This window comes from Trematomus bernacchii, unplaced genomic scaffold (genome assembly GCF_902827165.1).
Source record: "Trematomus bernacchii unplaced genomic scaffold, fTreBer1.1, whole genome shotgun sequence".
Taxonomy (NCBI): domain Eukaryota; kingdom Metazoa; phylum Chordata; class Actinopteri; order Perciformes; family Nototheniidae; genus Trematomus; species Trematomus bernacchii.
In genome coordinates this window covers 4,215,984-4,240,104 of record NW_022987727.1, presented here as the reverse complement: position 1 = coordinate 4,240,104, position 24,121 = coordinate 4,215,984, and the positions used below count along the sequence as shown (strand labels likewise).

General features: G+C 39.6%; 2 protein-coding genes across 3 annotated transcripts; both read right to left on the bottom strand.

Moving 5' to 3' along the window:
• Positions 1–37: 37 nt before the first annotated feature.
• Positions 38–10,713, bottom strand: LOC117494106 (solute carrier family 2, facilitated glucose transporter member 5-like). Of its 2 annotated transcripts, none has more exons than XM_034144796.1 (11): positions 10,479–10,713; positions 7,753–7,851; positions 7,236–7,396; positions 7,026–7,150; positions 6,332–6,484; positions 5,507–5,820; positions 4,442–4,552; positions 4,260–4,361; positions 2,908–2,983; positions 2,573–2,700; positions 38–941 (listed from the first exon to the last, which is right to left on the bottom strand). In XM_034144796.1, the coding sequence occupies exons 3-11, from the start codon at positions 7,391–7,393 to the stop codon at positions 717–719; spliced, it is 1,392 nt and encodes a 463-aa protein (XP_034000687.1). In that variant the 5' UTR covers positions 7,394–7,396; positions 7,753–7,851; positions 10,479–10,713; the 3' UTR covers positions 38–716. The 2 variants fall into 2 exon arrangements, with proteins under 2 accessions (XP_034000687.1, XP_034000686.1); XM_034144795.1 differs by lacking the exon at positions 10,479–10,713 and adding an exon at positions 7,965–8,235.
• A 350-nt stretch (positions 10,714–11,063) lies between these two features.
• gpr157 (G protein-coupled receptor 157) lies at positions 11,064–22,360 on the bottom strand. Its single transcript, XM_034145404.1, has 4 exons — positions 21,798–22,360; positions 18,648–18,861; positions 17,475–17,669; positions 11,064–13,548 (listed from the first exon to the last, which is right to left on the bottom strand). Exons 1-4 carry the CDS (start codon positions 22,172–22,174, stop codon positions 13,339–13,341), a joined length of 996 nt encoding a protein of 331 aa, XP_034001295.1. The 5' UTR covers positions 22,175–22,360; the 3' UTR covers positions 11,064–13,338.
• Between the last annotated feature and the right edge of the window lie 1,761 nt (positions 22,361–24,121).

Here is a 24,121-nt window from a genome sequence, read left to right as displayed (position 1 = left end):
CAAGTTCTACTATATTTTTAGCAATTGAATTACACGAGGATCTTAGTATAACTTGTAGCATTGATGAATTACTTACAATAAAAAGAAAAACAGCAGGTGTATTTTAATGCATGATTCATTCCAAAAACCTTGAAAAAACTTCAAATCAATCACACCTGCTAAGGTAAGAATAACAAATCATATAGGATAATAGATGGAAGGCACTCATGTTATGCGAGTGCACCCTATGTATTCAATATAGCCTACTTGCCTGTTGTCTTTATATTTATATTTAGAATAAGCTTAACATCAATATAAGTTAGTTGTAATAATATATAGTTATAACTCCATTATTACTCCACTGTAGAACATCCTATTGTTAAAAATACGATTGCTCAACATAAAGGACACTTTATTTTATTCAGGTGTTTTCTGCATGGCCACCAGGAATGCATAATAGTGGCTATAAAACAGAGGGTCGAGGTCATGAATAAACCTTTTTGCCTCTTCATTATCTTTCTTCTTGTTTGCTTTATTATCTTGTTTGTCCTTGTTAAGATCTGAATGTTCTGTAAAGAAATAAAAAAAGCCACAACAGCCATGGAAAAACTATAAACAAATAGAGTATGTAAAGATCCCTTGTGAAATAGAAAAGACACTAAATTAAGACGTATCCATTCCATTTGAATCCTCCCCAGGGTGTAGACTTCCTCTCCCCTGAATGGTCTCATTTATCTTCAGAATGCCGTGACCCTTGCTGCATCCTCCAGACTTTCTTTACCCTCTGTCAGAGGCAGATCCCCATCACCTAGTTTGATCTCCACTTTGTTCCTCTTGGCAAACATTTGGCAGTTCTCCAGGAAGGTCTTGTTCTTTGTCTCTGGGACCACAAGCCAGATGTAGATCAGCGTGACCAGGCAGATGAAGGCAAAAATGATGAAGCTGTATGAGCCCAGACCTCTCTGGAGGAAGAGAAAGAGAGAGGAAATGTGATCAGTGTGTCCTCACGATGAAACGTTGTGAATATGTTAGGACAAAAACAGTTGGTTGGACATAAACAGCATCCAAGGTGCGGTAAAGTGCGCCTTGCACGCTCATTTGGTTGGACTGCACTTTCTCTGGTTTCTGTTTCTCGAACAAATCCTCCACTGTTTGCATTGTGGTTTGCAGATGAAGTCTTGAGACATGCATAATGGTTGTGTTTATCTCTTAAGATTACACAACTCAGTTTATTGGAAAACACACAATGACAATTGAAAATGCCCTGAAATAAGAGTGACTAATGCTACTTCTGATAGCAGAGCATCACACCTAGTAATAGTTACATATTTGACTATGATTGGCTTGTGAACTTGTTCAGTCAAAATACTATATCTCTGTGTTGCACTGCTATTAAAGGAGACCGCAGAAACATTTCTTCTTCAACAGATAGATGTGAAAAAAGCTTTTAGCGTCAAACTCCGCACATAAATCATTATGCACAGTGAAGCTCAAACATACAAGTGAAGTTACAATAACCAAAACATATTGTTGAGTGGAGTGGGACTGGAACTAGTAAACATCAATCTTTGTAATGTGTTTACAGAGGAGACATTTCTGATAATATGGATTCTTAAAATACTGTTTTCAGATACATTTAAAATTGAGTACTCATTTCCAGATTGTACAAACCTTCTGTTCTCTTGATGAAAATGACTTATTTTGGCAACAACGTTTTCTTTTTCCACTTTTCACTGGATCCTCTTAATACTCAGACATTACATTATGTCAGTAAAACTCTTGTATCTGTCTCCTTTAAACATTAAGCTACAGCCAATAGACATTTAGCTTAGCTTAGCATAGCATAGCATAAAGACAGGGAAAATAGCTAGTCTGCTAACAAAGGCAATACAATTGGCCTTCCTGCATCATGAATGTAAGCAGCTAACATGTTTTATTATATCTTGTTTGTTTAATATGTACAAAAAATAGATAACAATGTTTAAATGACAATTAGTGATTATGGACAATACTATTTTGTGTCCAGGATCAGTGTACCTACTGGCAACCTCATGGTAAATACAAGACTGTTTCAACAATGTTTTCATGTTTTTAGTTGTAACCTTTATTTATTCAGGTATCTCTGGCCACTGAGCAGCTTCACTGGATTTAAGGGTTAGTGCAGTCCAGTAACAGTGGATTGATCTCCGTTTGTATTCCCCAAAATGTTGAACTGTATTTTCTTTTCTCATTTTAAATGGTGTATTGTTTCAGATGTTTGTTTCATGTTTGACTGGTTGTGTCAATTCTATTATAACAATGATATTGTTTCATATTGTGAGTTTGGTGCTTGAAGAAGGTCTATGACCAAAACGTAGCATTTCATCCACTCAATGCTAACAGTGTTTCTTTTGTTTGGAGGTATTAAAAGTGTGTCTGCCAATCCAGACAGCCCTTCATTCCAATATTCAGTAAAGTAGTGTATCAATGATCATATCACTGTCAGGAAGTGACCTGGAATGCCTTTTTGTTTACACCTAAACATCTGTAACTAATTACATTTCAAAACAACAAACTTCCTTCCCTCCAACGCAGGAGACATTGTGTAACTGACCTCAAGGAAGGGGAAGACAAGGCCAACAGTGAAGTTGGAGAGCCAGTGGACGGAGCCTGCGACCATGAAGGCAGCGGGCCGGGCCGACTGCCTGAACATCTCGGTGGTCACCACAGTAGGAATGGAACCTGGAGGGAACAGATGTGGTTAACCACAACACAAACACTCGAGACACGTCATCACTCTTCAGGGTCACAGCGTGGGGAGGTCATGCCTGAGTGCCGATTTGCAACCTGTATCATTACATGTCTGAGCACATCTAAACAACACTTCAGCTAATGGACAACTGTTATAATCAGGGGGTGTGTAAATAACCATCGCCGGGTCAGACTCACTGGGTCCTATGGCGTGTCCTATAACGTAGATGATGACACAGGCGATGCTGCCGTAAGACATCCACGTCACGCTCTCCTGTCAACACAAAGCAGCAGCTGCAGTTATTATTAACAGGACATCATGATGCTTTTAAACAGGAACATATGTGTAACAAAATCCTGCTAATGGCTGCATTGTGTGGGAAGATTTAAACAGACAGCTGAAAGTGAGGCCTGTCTGATTTTTAATCCAGGTGAGATCACACCGCTGGCTTTGTGGTTGTCTGATGGTCTGTGTTTCCTCATACTTCACTGGTGGGTGACTGTTTTTATGTCCTTAAAGTTCTCATGACCCCAGCAAATAAACATGTCAAGTCAGCACATTTATCTTCCAGACCAACATCCAAAAGGGTAATATATTAAAATGATACACCAGTGCAGTGATCATCGTAGCACAGTGACGCACATCCTGCTGTGTTGGCTTTGAATTCCGGCACTCTGGACCACGAGGCTAAACTGCTGATTTTCTTTTTTTTAAGTTATTCAAAATGCACTTTAAAATATAGATCGATACATTTGAACAAAATCAATTACTCGAGCCTATTGCACCACCACTGAGTCTGAATGAGACATGTCAAAACACATGTTAAATAGTAAGCATGATTTATAAACACACAAAGAATACAAATAACATAGATGGTGGACTTAAATCCAATAAAAAGAGGTGTGTCTTATTTGTCCACTATACTAATAATATCTGGTATGGATTTTGAGTCACTGTGCCACATGATATGGAAGCTTTTGAAAAACAAATCATTAAAAAAAGAAGGTGCATTAAAATTCAATAAAAAGAGATGTGTCATACCCGTCTAGTGTAGTCATGCATTGATTTAGAGTAAACTGGTCACATGATATGGAAGCTATTGAAGAGAAATGAGATGGATCAATAAATAAACCGCTACAGTTTCTCTTTACCTCAGTTTGTCCATGAATAAGTAAACAGACGACTACTGACTTACATTAAGTGACTTAACTGTTCTGTTTTAACTGTACTTTCCAATACAGGACAAGGCTATTTAGCGGACGGGGGTTGCTCTGTAAACATAGCGGCGTGTGCTCAAGTCTTCAACGTGCCCTCTTCTGTCAGATTTTTTAAAAACAGTTTTAATCTTTTTCAAGAATCCCAAATTAACCTCTTCTAAAAATCTCCTATGATTCACATGTCTCCCGACCTCAAGGTCCTTTATAGAGAAACTCTGCTGATTATATATGTGTATGGTGAACCACTAGAGGACAGCAGAGTTACATGTTGAGGCTGTGAGACACTGAAGGTTTCTGATGGTTCATTTTAAACTGTACATCTATGATGGTACCTGGAAGTTGAGAGCGACAGTGAGCAGCACACAGGCCCCACAGCAGATCCCAAAGCCACAGAGGAGGAGCACCCGTCGCCCCGCGGCCTCCACGATGAAGACCTGGTGAGACAAATTCCCTGTTCATAACTATAATCATCTACTCTGATAAGATCAAACGACAGATATCACAGGGTACCTACAGCAGCGATGGTCATGAAGACATTCACTGCACCTGTTCCCACGGTGACGTACTGGATGACGTCCTGCTTCACACCTGCATTGGCATATATGCTGTCTGCATAGTAGTAGATCTGAGGGAGGGAGAAATGCATGTAACACTTTATATAATGTCATTTAAATAATGCATTACAAACATACTCATAGCATAAGTATAGTTATAAGCACTCATAAATGTCCAAAATGTTTATAAAATAATCATTATAAACAAGTCAAGTATTTTATAATGACTTATACGATCCAGTATCATAATTGCTCATATTTTTTGTAATTATCACAGCTTACAATAGGTCCCATTGTAATGATTTAAACACATTCTAATGCATTTTAATTACTGTTATATTACATTTTAATAGGATTATACATTATAAGTCGTCATGGGATCCTTTAGGTGAAGTAATGAAATTCCTGAGTTACAGACGGATTTAGTACATAACAAGTTGGTCATAGCACTGTAAGTGGCCATTGTTTGCTTTAAGTAGGCTTTAAGTGAAAGAAATATCGTTAGATGCTGAGATTTAAATCACTTAAGTGTTTACAGCATTGGTTTAAAGTTAGGGAAACGTTACATTAAGGAAATGTACATGTCCATCATTCAGAATAACAGTTCACATTTTACTGTCTGTCATAACCTGTTGAATCAAATTGACATTTAACCGTAATAATATTGCATTATCAAATATTATATTTTTAATATTATGCAACTGATAATAACTATGATCCTTACAGTGGATGAGCAAATATTAGGATCCATGATCTATAAGCATAGAGGGCCTATAGCTGTAATTATTCACTTTCATTATAATCTATAATGCATCATAAGTATGTTGATGCATATACTCAAAGCTACCAAATGCATTATAGGTAAATAATTAGGCAAGAGTTGGACAACAGAGTTTAAAACATAAGAAGGAGGATGCAACATTACTGTAATTGAAAACAGAAGAAAGTGTTGTGTAAGCGATTCATTATATCTGATCAGAGTAAGTGTGTGCATCAGTGAGTCAGGAACCAGGGCCACTGCTCACCGCGTTAACCCCCGACAGCTGCTGGCCCATGTTCATGACGACGATGGAGATGAGCTGCCAGCGGAGCGAGCGCTGGGACAGCAGGCTGAGCACGGACAGGCGGCCCTCGGCCTTCTCTGATTGGTCCTCCAGACGCATCTCTGACAGCTCTGCATCCACGTCCTCTCTGCCGCGCAGACGCTGCAGAGCTCTCATAGCCGTCTTCTCGTCTCCTCTCTGGATCAGCATGTACCTGGGGCTCTCTGGGAAGAAGGGCAGCAGCAGGAGCTCCACCAGGGCGGGGATACCGGTCAAACCCAGCATGAGGGTCCAACCTGGATACATAGGGAACAGAGATAATTCAATTTATTCACAAACAGTTCAAAATACAATTACAATCAAAATGCACCTTGATAAGCAATCCGAAGCTTGGCAATAGTTCATGCATTATACAGACACATTTACAAGCTAAAAAAGACCTTAGACGAGTTAAATACCCTAAAAACTAAACTAATCTAACCCTAACTACAACATGTTGCCAAAACATAACATTTTAGCAGTTCAAACATTGGTCTAACATAGTTAGGATACAACAAACCCAGACGCATGACAAGGGAAAACAAAATGAAATGCATTTCAGAGTAGAGTAACTTGTTTACTCCCAAGCCATTAAGTGTATTTAAGAGATATTTTCATGACAGACGCTGCCTTAAGCAGTACTTCTAAGACAGAACCAGATAAAGACAACAACATATTTGACCAATAAACAGATACATTAAAATCTCTCCTGAGTCTCCAACAACCAGCTGTTAAGGATGTGCTTCAACATATAAGCGGAGAATTGACCTGTGCTGTTGCCCAGTATGTTTCTGATGCCAAGCACTTGTGCGCTGAGGATGCCGATAGTGATGAAGAGCTGAGGTATGATGCCAAGGGCTCCTCTCAGGTTTTTGGGAGCGAGTTCTCCGAGATACATGGGCACCACGTTGGATGAGAGGCCTGCAGACAGGGAAAGAAAACGTACAGGGAAAATTCACCTCCAAAATGATAGTTTTCAGTGCTCATCCTTTTGTTTTTCTTGCATGCCTCCAGGGTGAACAAAGAAATTAATGGAGGCAGTGTTTAACAACAGCAAAGCAATATTAAATAATCCATTTACAAATGTAGTCTCAGGCGTCCATGCTTTATATGCAAAAGTGTTACAATAGTAAGTTTGCAACATGCATGTGTCGCGGAAGCAGTGAGCATGCAACTGGATGAATAAGACTTGGATTATACTGCACAGGTTGGGGAGAGCTTGGAAACAGATGTTTTGATAAAGTTGTGCTGCTGTCAAATGTGGCCTGCATTTACTTTAAATCAGCAAGTATTGTCTCTGATTTAACAAAATGTTTTACCATGGAGGCAACAAGTTTCCTTTGCAAATTCAAGGTAACACTTGGTGAGTAGTTCATATACAAATGATCATTTTGGAGGTAAAGTATTTCTTCAAGATACATATAAATGACTTCTGGAAATGTGGATTATCAAAAAGTTTAACCTGCACAGATGCCCACTATGAACCTCGCCACAATGATGATCTCATAGCTCTTGGCAATCTCGCTGACTCCCATCATCACAGCAGGGACGATGGAGAAGATGTTGTTGAAGAGAAGGGTGCCCTTCCTGTCCCAGGAAAAAAAGTCCTGTTAGTTAAACAAACACCCGTACAGATTTGGACATTGCATGATACATACATGTGACATATTACCTCCCTAGTTTGTTGACCAGAGGGGCCACCATCAGCGAGCCGAAGAAGCCCCCCAGCGGGTACATGGACACAGTGAGAGACCACAGCAGGGTCAGGAGGGTGCCCTCCATCGGTGCGCCATAACGCTCCATGTAGGTGGCATTATAGAACTGCTGCATGAACTGAAGAGAGCAACACATCATCATATAAGATATTATATAATAATATATATAATATTTTTAAATCTCAGCAATAAACTCATCTCTTTGCACTGGCTTTTAATACTAGTTGAGCATAACATTTGGATACTTGTATGTTTTTTTACATGTCTCTAGTTACTGTGCTTTTTATTTTGTTTTTAATTATTGTTTTATTATTTTACTCCTATTGTGTTATTTTATATGTGTTCCCTGTACAGCACTTTGGTCAATTGAGGTGGTTTTAAATGTGCTATATAAATAAATAAATAAAGATCGAGATTGAGATATAAGAGACACTTTGTGCTAGAGTGAAGCTAGTGTGTTTCTGCTTCTGTTACCGGTGAAGGAGAGTTGACCACAGCCACATTGTAACCATACTGGAACGATGAGCCAAATCCAGATATGAGTGTTGCCAACACCAGGACTGCAGTTAATCTCTGTCGGGGGGGACATCAGTGCAATATGTGAAGCCACTCTTTACGACACAAACATCATCCATCACGATTACTCCACATTTGCATACTGTCACAGAGCAGACAGAACAACTCACCCCTCTCCTCTCCACAGGCTTTCCCCATTCCTCAGTCTGCACCATAGCTGAGATTGGACTCTCTCACAGCAATAATAAGAGCCCACTTTGTTATTACTGCTGCAGTGCATTCTGCCTGCCCTTTGGACAGGAGATCAGAGAGCGTGGCAGTGGTTTACAGCCAGGCTTTAGTTATCGTTTTCATGTTGCTGACAGTGCCCCTCAGGTTCAGGAAGTTTTGTATGCAATACACTCAACATATTAAATGCTGCCCTGGGCTGAATGTTAATATCTGGTGCTTTTATTGCAGTGCACCTTCAACTGAATTAGTTCAATTTCTGAGATCTAAAACTGTCATTTTGGAGTTATGTCATCATCAAATTGATAAAGCTTCATGAGCGTTTTTAACAGGATGAAGACCGGATGTTGAAATCACCAAGAGTTGGAGAAGGCTTTAAAGATAACACACTTTACTGATCTATGATTTGAAGGAATTCTCAGTATTTACACTGATCACTGAAAACATTAATTATCTAGAAAAACACCACAGCTGTAAATCTATTTTGTTGTTTATTTTGTATTCAATTTGTCAGGTGTTGTAATGGCTCTTAACTCTAAAACCGAGTCTGTTTGTCAATACGGCGGCCCTGAAGCGGTTTGCCCTGAAGGTTGTGCTTCAGGGATGCCTCACTACAAAAACAAGTGAATACACAACATGTGTATGTGTGTAAATAATGCTGGTGGGAAACAAGAATGATTAGAAATCAGAACTGTTTGCTCACGAAAGATGAAAAGTTAAGAAAAGCGGGATGCGCAGTAATGATATAACAAAAACAAAGTCAAACATTTTTAGGAAAGACACATTTTTATTCGCTCACACAGTTTATAAATTATATTTTCAACCATTAAAACTAAAAGAAAAACTGTCATATATTCAATTCAACATACGTCATTTTCACTTAGCCTAGCATTCGTTGCAACATAATTGAACACTGTGTTTAACAGGGACGTGCACAGGTACGGGCTAATGTTGCCTGGGCAACGGCCCTTTTGCCCTTTTTGGCTGACCTGCCCCTCTGGAGAGAGCAAGAGGTGTTTTCTTTTCTGTTGTGGCCGAATCAACATGATAAGCCCACAATTAGTATTGTAGCGTCTCGCTGCGATAAAACACACCTTGTCAGCGCTGTCATCTGCCCCCAGTCACGTGACTTTGTTTACAATCTGACAGCTGAAAGCAAAGGACAGCCCTCCGGCCTCATATGGCTATGGTGATCATACCAAATGCCTGCCTGGCTTTGGTGGCCAATCCCCGGGTCAATCTGTCCCCGGAGATGTACCCGTTTTTAAATATGCTTAAGTTGATTTTGAGTTTTCTCCTGGCAGTTAGAGTAGGGGACAAACCAGGGGACTTTACTTCCTCTTGACAGCGTCGGTTATTTACAAAAAAACAAACCCTAAATATACTTGTTATTGTGCTTCTGTCTTTCTGTGTCTTTTCATCTGTAAACTCCCTCAATGGGGCCGCTCGCTTTCTTCTCTTGATCGCCCTCTCTCACATACGGGAGAACCCTTCACTGTCCGCTTCATTGTAGGATTTCTGCCATGTCTCTACCACTTTAGTTTGACCAATTGTCCACATTTTCTCTTTAATAGTCAGTAACATTAGATATTTTAATGAGATATGGACCGCAAAACTAAAAATGTCCCTGGTTTTCATTTAGAAAAAAATTCAAAAGGTCTTATGTTTTTTTTCCGGGGGGGGGTTTCTAGTTTAGAGCAATAGCCCCTCCAAATGTCTGTGCACGTCCCTGGTGTTTAACTACAGGTAAATCATTAAGATGTGGGTCTATTTTGGCTAAATGTCTCCAACATAACCTGATGGATTAGGCTCATGATCCAAAAACAATAACCAATTTGTTTATTACATTATCTTTATGCCCAGGGGGTTGAATGTAACTAAGAACTTGCGTATTTCCACGTTAAGCTACTTTGTCAGACAGCGTTACTTTTTAGATAGTCTGTTTTACCAGCTTTCTGTCCAATGAAAACCACAGCAGTAAAATGCAGCAGTAACAGCTTGTTACCAGAAAAGTACTTTCATCAACATTTAAAATAACATGTATTGCAGCCAGTTATTCCACAACAGTTGTGGGCCAAATTAAAGTTGATTAGAGTGGTTGCAATATTTGTAGGTAACAGTTGGGGGAGCTAATACTGTGTTTGGTAGCATATCTACATGCAAAGGAAGAGGAGAAGAAAGACTTAAAGTCACAGTGCAGTCCTCTGTGTCCCTTTAATATCTCACTGCCTAATTATTCACACACTGAGAACACAGGAGCCAACCAGTAACCTCTCTTTTAATGAATCTAGTGTTTCTGACATTTTATATTACATGCGTGTCTCTCTTCTAATTTAAATAAGCTGTTGCAGCTCTAAACTGTTGCTCATTACCTCTGCTGTGTTGAGAATTGGCTCTATGAACCACTGACGCAGCCAAATGAACAGCCTGTGTTGTGAAAAAAGTACTTCCATTACCTTGACTGGTGAATGGTCCCCCCATGCAGCGTGGCACTCTTTAACTTAATGAATTAAGTGGGCAGAGAGCCAGCAGGAGAGAGCAGAAACCCCTTCCTTAAGTGTTTCCACAAGCTCCAGTTACACCAGTGTCAGCCCAATCTCACAATGACACGATGGATTCATTCCTGCAGGAAATACAGTAAGTGTCGGTCGTCTGTCTGGCCTCTGCCGTCCTCAAGGACAAATATCTGTTTTTCATGTCATCAGCATAAACAGCACTCACTTCTTCCATTTTCCCAGACATGGTATCAGTTATGTTGGTCCTGAGAGGACGACCTCTGCTCGGTGTCACGTTACTTTAGACCATGTGTAAAATTAGATGGAAGGAAAGCTCTTCTTTCTCTCATACAAATATTGATGTTTTCATAATTTCTACTATAAACAGCCAAAAGTCTCCAGGCTTTTGGAATGATATATGAGAACTAACTGCCCTCACTGCCCAGAACTAGCTGCAGAGACTGACTGACCTGATATACAAATTATTACAAGCATATTACTCACTATTGCATTACCCAAGTCATCAAACAGATCAAGACACAGTGGTGGAAGAGAACATTTAATCTTATTTACCAATACTACATTGTAAACATACTCCGTTACAAGTAAGTCATGCATTCAAGATCATCAAGTAAATGTACAAAAGGTTTTCTGAATAATGTAAAATATATTACTTAATGATGTCCAGTGATACATTCATTTGCCCATTACTTTAGTCCTGTAGCTAATGCATGTGGGGATAGTTTGCATTACATCGTGCTAGTTTCTTTGGAGTGTAGAACCATTAAGTAGCATACTATGGAAATACGCAAGTACACGTAGCCCACAATTGTATTTTGCTGCCAACCCAGAGCAAACAGCCATAAATCCCCTCACTGTGATGCCACCTTCTCAACACAAACAAGTGCCTGCCCTCTGTGAGAGTCAAACAAACAATCACTTTAGGATAAGAGAAAATTGGCTGTCAACAAGATGAAAATTCCCCTGCTTCACCTTTTTTCCAACAATCACCACAGTAATGAATCTAATTGTAATGTAGCTCATCATCTCTGAGGCAGGCTCATTAAAACTCAATGGATCTTAGACAATATTTTAAAGAGCTGAAGGAACTACGGGGCTTGTGGTCACATGAGTGTGGTTCAGCGGGTTTGCAGTGACGCCTCATTGGTATGCGCTGGGCCTGGAGCTCAGTGGGGGTCAAAGGAGAAATGAGGCTCACAAGGTCTGGTTTCAAAAAGAGAAGGACGCCATGTGATGCTGCTAGGTCATGCATCCTGACCACAATGACAGTATTGATGTCAAGTTATTTTTTGTGACACGTCAAATACTGATGGGGTTTTGCTACTGCTGTCTAAAAATGTTGCAACTATGAAGTTAGGCAATGATAGGAAACACAGATATAGTTGGAATTAATACTAAATATGGAGCATCATAGATGAAACTTTTAATGTAATGATACAATGCAGAACAATCTTCAGCTTAGTTTATGTTATCCTTAGGGTAATCAATTTAGTTCATTTCATCATATTTCACTTGCAGCTGTTCTTGTTTTATGTTGCTTTAACTTTTAAATGTTTATTGTATTCAAAATTGTACGTTTTTATTGTGCGTTTTTCGGTGAAAAAGATTTTTTAAATAAAAGGTTGAATGTGTATTTAAGTTGATTCAACTCAGAAAACAGTGCCCATATCATGTCATTTACTTTTCTTTATATAGACAGTCAGATGTAATCAAGTTTCTTTCACATATGCAAAGTTATATCGGATATTTGAAATTTGATATTAAAGTAAAAACATATAGGATAATCTACCCAAAATATAAACACAAACAAAAGTGTAGCTGTGATGTACAATTGTTTGCCGTTGTCCTTAGTAACAAAACAGCAGCTGTGTTCAGGTTAAGGTAATTACAGTTACAAAGGATTGTAATGTTGACAGGATTTCACTTTGGAAAATACGTGTGAAATTGAATCTTTTCATATCCCACCTGCAGCTTAATTGTCTTCCAAGATATTTATCCACTATTTAGTGCGTTGCAAAATCTATTTCATTCACCAAAATAGGACCCAATGTGCTGCTGTTGTGCTATAACCTTCCACAAAGCACCACAGCTCTCTAGTAAGACTCAAGAGGCATATTTTAGAGGAACAATGACTGAGCACATTACAAGTAACTCAAACAGAAAAAGTTCACTCAAGCTGACCACAACCCTTCAAGCCAACAGACTTTGATAGTGGTAAGATACGATTGTAGGTGGTTGTTCTCACTTAGTCTTTGTGAAAGTTTAGAATTGGACACCATTTTGTTAATCACAGTGAGAATGCTACACAGGCACTTAAATGTGGGTCATTTTTCTCCATAAAAACGAGTCTGGACAGTACAGTACAGTACAGTGTAACAATATAGAAACTGAATATTCATTAACTTCACAGTGATAATCCTAGAATGTAAGTGAACCCACATATTATGTGATAAATAAAGCTGCTAACCCTTCCCGGAGTGTACAGTTGTTCAAAATACAATAAGAAAAACACCTACAATAACAACTGTAAGTAAAAAAGCACTTTAAGGTTGATGTTTTATAAAACAAAAAAAATCATGTGCAACATATTAAGTATGCCACACTGAAAAAGATTCACCAAGGCAGCAGCACCCTCATCACCAGAGTGCAGACGTGTGACTCCCTGTGACACAGATGTGCAAACACCTGCAGCATCTCCAACCTCTCAGCAGGCACTCGCTGTAATGAGGCTCAAGGTGAGGCAGAGAGCTCCCCCGCGCACCGAATGTCAACCCTAGTTTTTCTTCTCACCCGCAGAATATCATCTATCAGTCCCCACTCGACTGCTGCTGTCTTCTTCTCTCGGTGTGGAGGCGTCCTGTCCGGGCAGCAGCCTCTGAGTGGCGTCCTGAGAGTCCGCCCGACACTTGGAGCAGCAGAAGAGTGCGGCGCAGAGGCGTGTGCGGAGCGGCCGAGTCAGCAGGACGAACATGATGCAGTTGGCTGCTCCCTGCGAGGTGTTCCCAATTCCCTGTTGGGTCCAGACAAAAGCATTCAATGTTTAATGATGTATAGGTGCAGGCAGCAAATATGGTAACTGAATTCAATTATTATTGATGTCTTTTAAGAGAAGTGTAGCAGTAACAGATTATTCAATGGAATAACATATCCCTGAATCGTTTGAATCCAAATCTCTTCATATTATTATCTGACCATGATTAGTTCATATAGCGACAGCAGGCAACAACCAAAGTTGCTGAGAGGCTGAGGCCGGGGGCCTTTCTTGTTTCTCTAATTTCCCCTCCTCGACTCCTCGAATCCTCGGTCCTCCGGTAGTGACCCGGAAATGGTTTTCGGCGCGCCATGTTGAAGGACATCTAATTTCTCTAAATGCACATCGAGGACCGAGGATCGAGCATCGAGGAGGCTCTCTGGAGGAGCTATAATCGAGGATACACTGATGGGTCCTCCACGGCTCCTCCGCGGATGCATTTCCGGCAACAGTGATGTTTAAAAGAGTTGTGATGCACGGCCGGACTTATCTCAGCCAATGATAGCTCTGCATGCATCCCCTCGATATTATTTTATTAACTGCTTTCATAGCGACGCGATGTTTACAGAGAGAACAGCTGTGATGTCCGTGCAGAAAGCAGAGCAGTGTGTAAAATATATATCACTCAGTATAACAGGCCTACATTAATCTATTTGCTTTAGTTTAGTATATCTACAAACAAAGAGTCGATATTTGTCTAAAACCATTTAGTGCTTCACATAATAACTGATAACACAGAGAGTTGCAAGCAGCTATTGTCTGAGATCGCATGATGTAGTGTTGTTAGATGTGCCAAGAGCAAGGACTGTCTTAGGTAAGACAGCTTTTATGTGCGCAGCTCCACTTGCTTGGAACAGTCTACAGCTAAAAATTGAGCAATTTCATTCCTCTGCATGTTTTTAAAGCAAGTAAATGAAATGCTCATTGAAACTATGGGTATTTGTAAATGTTGATAAGTATGTAAATGTAGCTTGTAAATATAATGTATGATATCCTCTATTGTTTTATGTTGTTTTATGTTTCATGTGGAACCTAATTGCTGCAGGTCTCCCTTGAAAAAGAGATCTATGATCTCAAGGGACCAATTTGGTTAAATAAAGATTTGAAATGAAATGAAAAACGTAATTTCCTCATTGTAGCGACAAGATAGGGGGGGGGGGGGGGATATATCCAGTCTCTGATAGTGTTACGTTATTATGCTGCGAGTGCTCTCATACTTGTTTGATTCTGAAATTCTATATATTTATATAAATATACCTATAAATATATATATATATATTTGTGTGTATATGTCCGCATCTGTAGCCTGTTATTGTCTCATTATACCGCACTGTGAATGAATTAAAAGTAAATATACAAGTCATCATGAACACAGATCTGTCCATCAGACAGAGGGCTGTGCCTCCTGTCATCATTAACGGACGTCTCTTTAAAATGACCGCTCAGAGGAGAGGATTTCTCATTTCTCTAACCGCCTGCAGCTTCCCCTCCTCTCTCCCCCTCCTCGGCTCCTCCGCTCGCATCTCCTGTGGGCGGGACTAAGACACGAGGATAGGAGTCGAGGAGGGGAAATTAGTGTAATGAGAAAGGCCCCGGCCCCTGTTTGATATTGCATGACATGCTAAAAAAAGTACTTGCTGAGATCAAAATTCTGTTGAATAGTAATGTAGTTTAATGAAAGAAAAACATGGTGATCAGACATAGACATTGTAATAATAATTATAATCAAAGCAATCATAAATCTTGCGGTCAACAAAAGATACAACGACCCTGGCTGCGTCTCACTTATTATTTCTCATTTCCTCGCTCATCGGTCTCGGTATCACCGGAAGTTGATTTGTCTGCGCCATCTTGAGTAGCGTCCCAGTGGCCTTATTTGTGCCGGAGGACCGAGGATCGAGGAGCGATAACGGAGGAGCGATAGTCGAGGAACTACCGGTCCATCCTCCGGTGAAATCCTCAGACACTCGCCCCGCCCCCTTACTGTGTATCGCTCACTGATTGGACGATGCAGCGCATGCACTGATCTGTTGCTTCTTGACATGAGAGCAGTTTACCAGAGGAGTGAAGAAAATACATGAAACTCACGGGACTCACTCCTCAGTTTATACTGTGTTTTGTTTCAATTAAAGGTGGGGTATGTAATTTATTTCAGAAACACTTTTTGTTATATTCCATGGAATGCTCTTAACATCCCGATAGCAATGAATATATTAAATGCTTTGAGAATAAATACATTAAAAAATGTCATCTGTGGAAGCCATAGTACTGTAAAAAGCACGACCAATCATTTTAACCGGCCCGGCTAAAGTAACTGGATGGCCTACCTGCCTGTCAGCCTTCCATCTGTGCACAAACTTATCTCGTGCCCTCATTGGTCATGTGCGCGTTCGTGTGTGTTGGAGGAGGGGCTCTGTAAGGAAGTCTGAAGGAAGAGGCAGATTCTTTCCGGTTGTGTACTTTCAAATTCTAGCGCACTCGAGCTGGTTTCTCCAAAATTACATACCCCACCTTTAATGTATCATTTAGTTACAAATATGTGATATATCTGAACAACAGAGTGGTCAAAAATCATTTTATTCATTTATTGGAAACATTTTCATGATCGCTTTTTTCGTTTTACATTTTCATTTATTGTCATTTCCATTCAGTCAGTCATTAAGTGCTATTTAAAATGTTAATTTGCTACATATCCACACAAACAAACAAAGTGTGCAATCCAATGAATGTTAATCTAACTGGGTTTTGATAGATAACATATCTCTTTTTCTTCTCTCAATTATTTCTATTGTGCACTCTAATCAATATTAATCAAACTATTGTTTGTTTATACATTTTAAGAATGGCGTTTATCTTTTTTGAGAATGAGTTCTTATTTTATTTAATATATTTGGGTCTACAACAGATGATACAAATGTTTATGTCGGTAAATGTGTGGCGGGGGTGTTTGTGAAAATAACGGGGACAGAGCTGGCTGCTGTCAGACGATCAGCTGTGCTGCGTCATCACAAACGGACGTCGCTTCACGTGACGCTCCGGAGGAAAGGACGTCCCATTGCTCTTAAAACTCATTTCCCTGCTTCTCGTGGTGTCCTTGCGTCTCTCCATGCTTCCCTGGTGGGAGGGACTAGTCGCAGGGAAACGACGCAAGTGAGGGACGCAAGGAATCCATTTAACCGAAGTGAGATGCACCTCCTGTGTCACCCTCTCTTCCACACACACCTCACGTAGGTGAATAGGATTATAGTGAGTGCCGCCCATATCCATGTGACTCAAGCCAACCAACCCATGGTGATCAAACAAATATCTTCAATTAAAACAAAACGTATTACTATATACGTTTCATGGCTCCTACAGTTAATATTATAAATTCAGCTTATGATTGTCGTATGGAATAACTTTTTATTTTTCTGAATTCATCAAATGACCAATTTTTCTGATGAACCGTTGTATTATTATGTTAAATAGTATTTTACAATGGCAGTATCAACATGATGTAATACAACTGTCCAGGAAAGTATTCATCATAAAGGTTTTAATTTTTAACCCAGTTAAAAAAAGACTAACGGTTGGAAATATATTTAGCAACTTTTCAGATGTTTATAAATATCCGTCACCACAGGAACTTTTCATGATGAATGTGTGATGATTCACAGATCTGACAGCATGCAATCCCACCATCACAAGTTCAACAGCACATGAACAAATGATACATGACAGCACATTTACACCCACACGTATGTGCTGTCATACACACAAAACAACTCACACACACACCTCATCTAAAAGGAATGAGGAAGTTTTTTCAGGATATGAAACTAGATGAATGAGTTTAAAGACAATTAGCAAGCATCCTTTATGTTTAACATTTTCAAATAAGGGATTAAAAGAAACTTTAAACTCACATGTAGTGTGACCAGCACCGGGTGCTGTCGGGCCGGGGAGTCGGCGAGCAGCAGGATGAAGCGCACGGTGCTCCAGATCCGCAGCACGATGAAGATGATGGGGATGAGAGTCAGCTTCATATCCGCCATGGAGGAGAAGGACTGTGACGGAGGCCTGGTGGCCAAGATGGGACGGTACTCTGACAGGGCAGCATGCTGTGCAAACAGAGACAAGATTTCATTAAATCTTTTCTAAATATGTATTTATAAACTTGAAGCATATATTCTTAAGTTCCAAATACAGAAAATCGGCATGTCATATCCTACATATAACATTGAGGCTGCTTGAGGGAGATGTGACTTTAGAACAAATATTTTCCATATCAAAGGTCGGTTGTGTCTCGTTCCCTCAGTTTGAATTTGCGCCTTATTTGATTTCTTAAAACAGACAACTTGAAGGCCAAGGGTCCAAAAAACATCTTAATGTTTAGTGGACTTTTTCCTTAGAGAAATTCTTAGTACTCCAGATAGAGAGAATTTTGAAACCGTTTGTTTGCTCATTATATTTGATCAGTTTGTGTATATTGGTGACCCAAACTGAGATGCAGATTTAATATTTAAAAAAAAAATGTATGTCTATTTATACTTTACAATCTATTTCCATCACTACAATCAAAACCTAAATTATCTTTTTCAAAAAACATCTGAAAAGGACTTCAAAAAGCAAAGAATTATAACACTTTGTGGATTTGATTGTAATGCTTCTCAACTAACAAAACAACAAAGACACATTTCTGGGTAAACTTTTAGGTACATTTAGAATGTTTAACAATTTAATATTCCTGCTTAATTTTGAACATTTGATGAACTATGGAAACTTTTTTTTCATCTTTCTCTCTTTTAAGTGTGGCTATTGCTATTTAGTAGATTAGGTGTCTTCACTAGCCATTTTTGACTTCTAACCACTGCTGCAGTGTTTTAACATTTTCACAAGTGTTGTCTTTTTTTATACGGGTACATATGTGCAATTAAATGTAACTACTGTTTATGACTGTAATGTTGTAACTGTAGAATTTAATACAGCAATTTTCAATATCTGCAAGTTTTTCTGTATTCCACTGTTCATGCCTATGCAGTTGTGCATCATAAGTGTATTGAATGTAGTCTGCAGGTACACAAACACTGTATCCTCACCGCTATGTGGATGTGTCTCTTGATCAGGATGTAGAGGACAGGCAGGGTGACGTAAGCCAAGAACTCCCAGATCTTCCCGGTGAGCAGCATCCACAGGATCCGGTCCGGAGCGTGGATCCTGACCCAGCACCAGCCCACCGACACCTCTGACGCATCATAGCCGATCTTGTACAGGCACACGGCCGCAACAGTGATGGCCAGAGGAACACCCCAACTACAACACACACAAAGAGTTTAGAGGATTTAACAAAACAACCTAAAAGAAGTCAACTTGCAAGCTTTAGGAGAGGGGTCAACATCCAAAAACTTTGAAAAGACATGTGACACCATGTGAGACAATAGGCCTGTGTGTGTTAGTGCCCACTGCAGAGTCACCAGTTGTGTTGCTTCAGCTCTGTGTGTCATAAAACCACAAAATGATTTCACTTTAACAAGCAATGCCCATCTTAAGGGAATACTATACTTTATTGGCTCTACATGGCTGATATAAATCCACAATGCACACCCTGTGTGTGTTTTGTATACAAGCCTTGATGAATGGCGGCTCTGTTGTGTGATTTCGAATTCAATGGAGCATTTGATAATTCACAGAAACAAAATTAGAAGAACAAACCCAGGCACTGCTTTGTGTGCCCAGGGGTGAAAATGTTCTTGTGTCCAAAAATAGATCAATTATACGCCATCGCTATCCCTTAACTCAGTGGTCCCCAGCCTGGGGGGCGCCAAAGATCGCAGGGGGGGCGCCAGGCCTCAGATGATTTGAGGCCAAATATCATATTTAGACTTTTTTTTTTTTTTTTTTTTTTTTGTACATATAATTGTAACACAATACATGATTGTCACTAAAAGCCTTGTCTCTACATTACAATAACATATAAAAAATAATTGATTCATTAATTTGAATAAAAATTCAAGTTAGTAGCTATTATAGGCATAACAAGACAGAAATGTATAATTCTTTCTTTAATAGAAATGTTTCTTCTGCCCGTAAAGTGTCCAAACCAGGCTTTTCTGGATAAGCGCATTTTTAAAACATAGTCATTGCCCATGCCGGTTTCAGATTATTTGTCACAGTTGCTCCGATCAGATCGGTCTCCTCCATTTTGTAGATTATTTACAACTTTTGTATCCACATAAACACATCGGCAAAATCCGGCTTACTTTGAGCATGTGTTTTAAACAGTTTAATCCCTTTGTGAATTGTTTCCACTTGCGCCGTCCTTTAATTTCTTCATACAGCAAGGCAAGGCAAGGCAAGGTAATTTTATTTATATAGCACTTCCGGGGGGCGCAACTTCCAACAGGAGTCATTTGGGGGGGCTCTTGGGAAAAAAGGTTGGGAACCCCTGCCTTAACTTATCTTCACAATCAACATGGACAGCTCGTTAATGTGCAGAAGGAAAACTCAGCATTCATAAAGTCTAGTTTATGAAAAAACAAGCAGCTTGCTAAATAGCCTTCAAATGTATGATTGTAAAACTGTGTGATCTTGTTTGATACGGTTTTAATAAAATTGTATTGGGGATTACCCATATAACTTGTAATGCGATTGCCCTGAAATTGTATTATATTTTACTCAATTAAACTCTTTTCAACTTATAATATATCTCTTTTTATATTACCATGTGCTAGTTTATGTCTTGTCTTTATGTCTTTATGTCCTGAATGAAGCTATTTGAATGTCCTTGTTGTTGAAGGCTGCGGTACAAATGAACTTGCCTTGTCTAATGAAAAACAGATTTAGCTCTTTTTGCGAAGACAACTAAGAGCTATCTTATTCAAGCCCAGTATAAGCAAATTAGATAATTAAACCTAATAGTGCAAGATTGGAAATACAATCTGAATATTCATCACAGTGGTACGAGAGTCTGGTCATTATGGTAACATCAATTTACCTATTGTGAGTAAACCTACTACACGTTGAGATCTAGTTAACCTGCCAAATTACCAATTAGTTTGCATCCATTGTTTTACAAACAAAGTATACAGATGTTTAGTACATTCTGAATGAATGTCTTTGATACCCTAGTCCTCGGTTACAAATTGTAATTTGTACACGTTTCCACCAGATTGAGCCATTTTCTCATGTTTGCTATTTGCCCCATATTTCCACAGTATACACCAAGAGTATTGTTGCAGAATTATGTGTTTGCTGCAACGCATGAATACAAGTTATCATTCACTTTTCTCTAACTGTGACCCTCGAACTTTGTATTAAGGAACCTTATTAAATGTGTGCGTATTTAAAAGGTTTACAGTTCTGAAAATAAAACAAGAATTGGTAGTTGTTTCAGTACTCCGGCTGGTTAAAAACAATATCATTTAGTAGAAGTGGAATTATCATATATTTTAATAATATTTCTGACGCAGGCACCCGAACAGCTTGTTTAGGGATGTAGGCCTACGACACTGTATACACACCATAAACACACACATGGATTAAAACATTGTTTTTCAATGGGCAAACTATCAGAGGTGGGAGAAGTACTCAGATCTTGTACTTAAGTTAAAGTAGAAGTACCAGTTTGTAGGAATATTTTTTCCTTATAATTATTGATGCATTAAAGTGTTATCAAAGCTGGTAATGGTGTAGCTAATTGTAATGACTTTGTATTCTGCAGGGTAGCTTGCGAATTTACTCCAGGACTAAAGTAACTGAAGTCTTAGTTAAGTGTTGATTATATATCAAATCATTAATCCAAATCTGCCAAGTAGCCTAGATAAAGGTGTTATATAAGTTTAGTTGAGTAAAGGCACACATTTTATATCGGAATTGTAGTGGGGTAGAAGTACAGAGTAGCCAGACATTGAAATATTCAAGTAAAGTCCCTTAAAATTCTACTTAAGTACAGTACTTGAGTAAATATACTTGGTTACTTTGCACCACTGCAAAGTTACTACACCACTATTACAAATTAACCGAAACAAACTCATGAACTCTTTTTTAGAGTTAAAACAAAGACAAAGTCATACACTTTTCTTTTGCTGTCCAAAATTAATAGAATAAAAATGTTTTTCTGGTTTAAGGCGAATTGTCACCAGAATATCCCAAGATGCTTCAGGGTACAGGTGGGAGACATCCCACTCCAGCTATCTCCAGACTCCACCAAAAGTTATTAGCTCTGGTAGTTAGCATAAGTTAGCAGTTACCTGACGATGTGGAAGCACCACACCAGGCTGTCTGCGGCTCTCTGGTTGGACCGGACGATGAACACATACAGGTACACAGCGATGGCCACGGTCCAGAAGAAGGAGCTGGTGTTGGCGAAGGTGGACACGGCTCCCTGCGCGATGCAGTCCAGCGAGTCGGTGCGGAAGACCCGCCAGACCCCGTAGGCGTAGGAGACGGCGGACAGCCAGTCAGACACCGAGAGGAAGACCAGCAGCCTGCGGGGAGTAGTCCTCAAATCAGCCCAGATAATGTAGGTGAGGATGATAAGAGAGGAGCCCAGGAAGGAGAGTGCACATGAACACAACACGACCACCTGCTCAGAGAAGTACACGACAGTCTCATTCCCATCTGCCATACTTCAGTGAGGTCATACGATGTTTCTGCAAACACTTCCCCGAAGAGAATATTAGTCTATCTACTTTTCTACCATAGTGTCTCTCTGCTTTATTTCCCCTCGAGTTGAGCTAAATGAGTTCACAAACTTCGTCCATTGCTTTTGAGGCAGCCAAACTAACTTTTCTTGCCGTGTTTAACCCCTCCCTCCCCGCCTCCTCTGTGTTCTGTTTACCCCTCGCTGCACCAACAGGAACCCAAAGCAGAAGTCAGTCAGCTGCTCACACAGGCAGACTCATAATGCTCTATTTATGGCACTAATGTCCTTTACTTCTGCAACCCGAAAGCTCTGACTAATTTGTCACGTAAAAACAGAATCCAATTTAATGCCAAACTAGGGTTTTTACATACAAGTATATGCATTGACAGGAAAACATTATTATAGAAAAAATACAATTATGATTATTTTTAGCAAGATATGTATGTACAGAGTAAAGAGCTAGGCAAGTGCAACAATTTATTTTACTGGATGTCCAAACATTTAGAGTATTAGTTAAAAAGGATATGCAATGTACAGATAACAACTTCAAGGCATGTTTTTATAAAATATATATTCTTTCAATTCAGGCATGCTAAACACAGAGCACATGTTTTTTCATTCAGCAGTCACTTATATAATATTGCATCTTATTTTACTTTGTTTAAATATGATTTTCTAAAAACCAAAAATGCCCCTTAACCTTCCCAATTGTCCCAATCCACATTACATCTTGCCTTTTATAATTAAGGTGTTTTACAACAGTCACATAAAATAACTCACTTAAAAGAAAATAAAATGATACATATAAACTTCCTCTTAAAGGGGAACTATCATGCTAAATGCACTTTTTCATGTCTTTTATACATAAACATGTGTCCCCTCTGTGTAAAGAGATTCTGAAAGTTTCAGGAAAAAATATTTGCTCACTTTTTGTCCTGATCCATTTATATAAAAACCTGTCTGAAAATAAGCTGATCAGATTTTGGCCACTTTATGATGTCATAACGACCATTAGCCAATAACCAACCAAGGTAACACCCGCCCACCTTTTCACTTGAATCTCCTCCTAGAGCACCATTAGGCGCTTTCACACCGGAGTACTTTTCCCAGGAATACTTCCGATAGTTCCTGGGATTTTGCGTTCACACCAAAAAGATCTGGAACTCGAACCTTTTTTTGTGAACCTTTTCACCCCTTTTTAGTCCCTGCTAGAGAGCAGGGACTTTCCTGGGGAGAAAAAGGTTCCAATTTCTGATTGGCTGGGCAAATTGCAAACCACGCCCCGTAAAACTCTGAAACGTTTTTGTGAAGCCGCCATTTTATTTTCTCGCATTAGCATTATTAGCATTAGCATTAGCCCAGCGCACCAACGGAAAGAGACTAACTTATGGCAACACAAAAGAAAACATGGGAGCGGTGGAGTGATGAGGAGGTGTCGGCGCTTCTGGCGATTTACTCGGAAGCCAGTCCCCAACTCCGGGGACTTCGGGTGGCAGTATACGCCGTGAAGTTGTTTGCGGCCTGCCAGTAAACCCAAAGCAGCAGAAGAAGAAGAAGTGACGTCAGCGGCTCCCTCAGGGACTTATTCCGGTGTGAACGCCATTTACTAGATAGTTCCAGGAAATAAAAGTTCCGGGGAAAAGTTCCGGGAACTATTCCTGGGAAAAGTACTTGGTGTGAAAGCGCCTATTGTGTTCTTTTTAACCAAATATCTCGCAGAGGGGCGTGGGGAGTGGCTCCTTATTTTCATCTAAAGTAACAGACAGAGGGTGTTTCTCGCGAGTACGCTTGCTTGGTAGCACATTTCTGCCGAGCATCTTGCTTCAGAAGCGAGTCAAGAATACTTCCTGACATTTGGAAAACAAAGAGTGGAACAGGCTAGCAAGTGTGCAGGTGTGCGTCATATGAGAGGCCCCGCCTTACATCTTC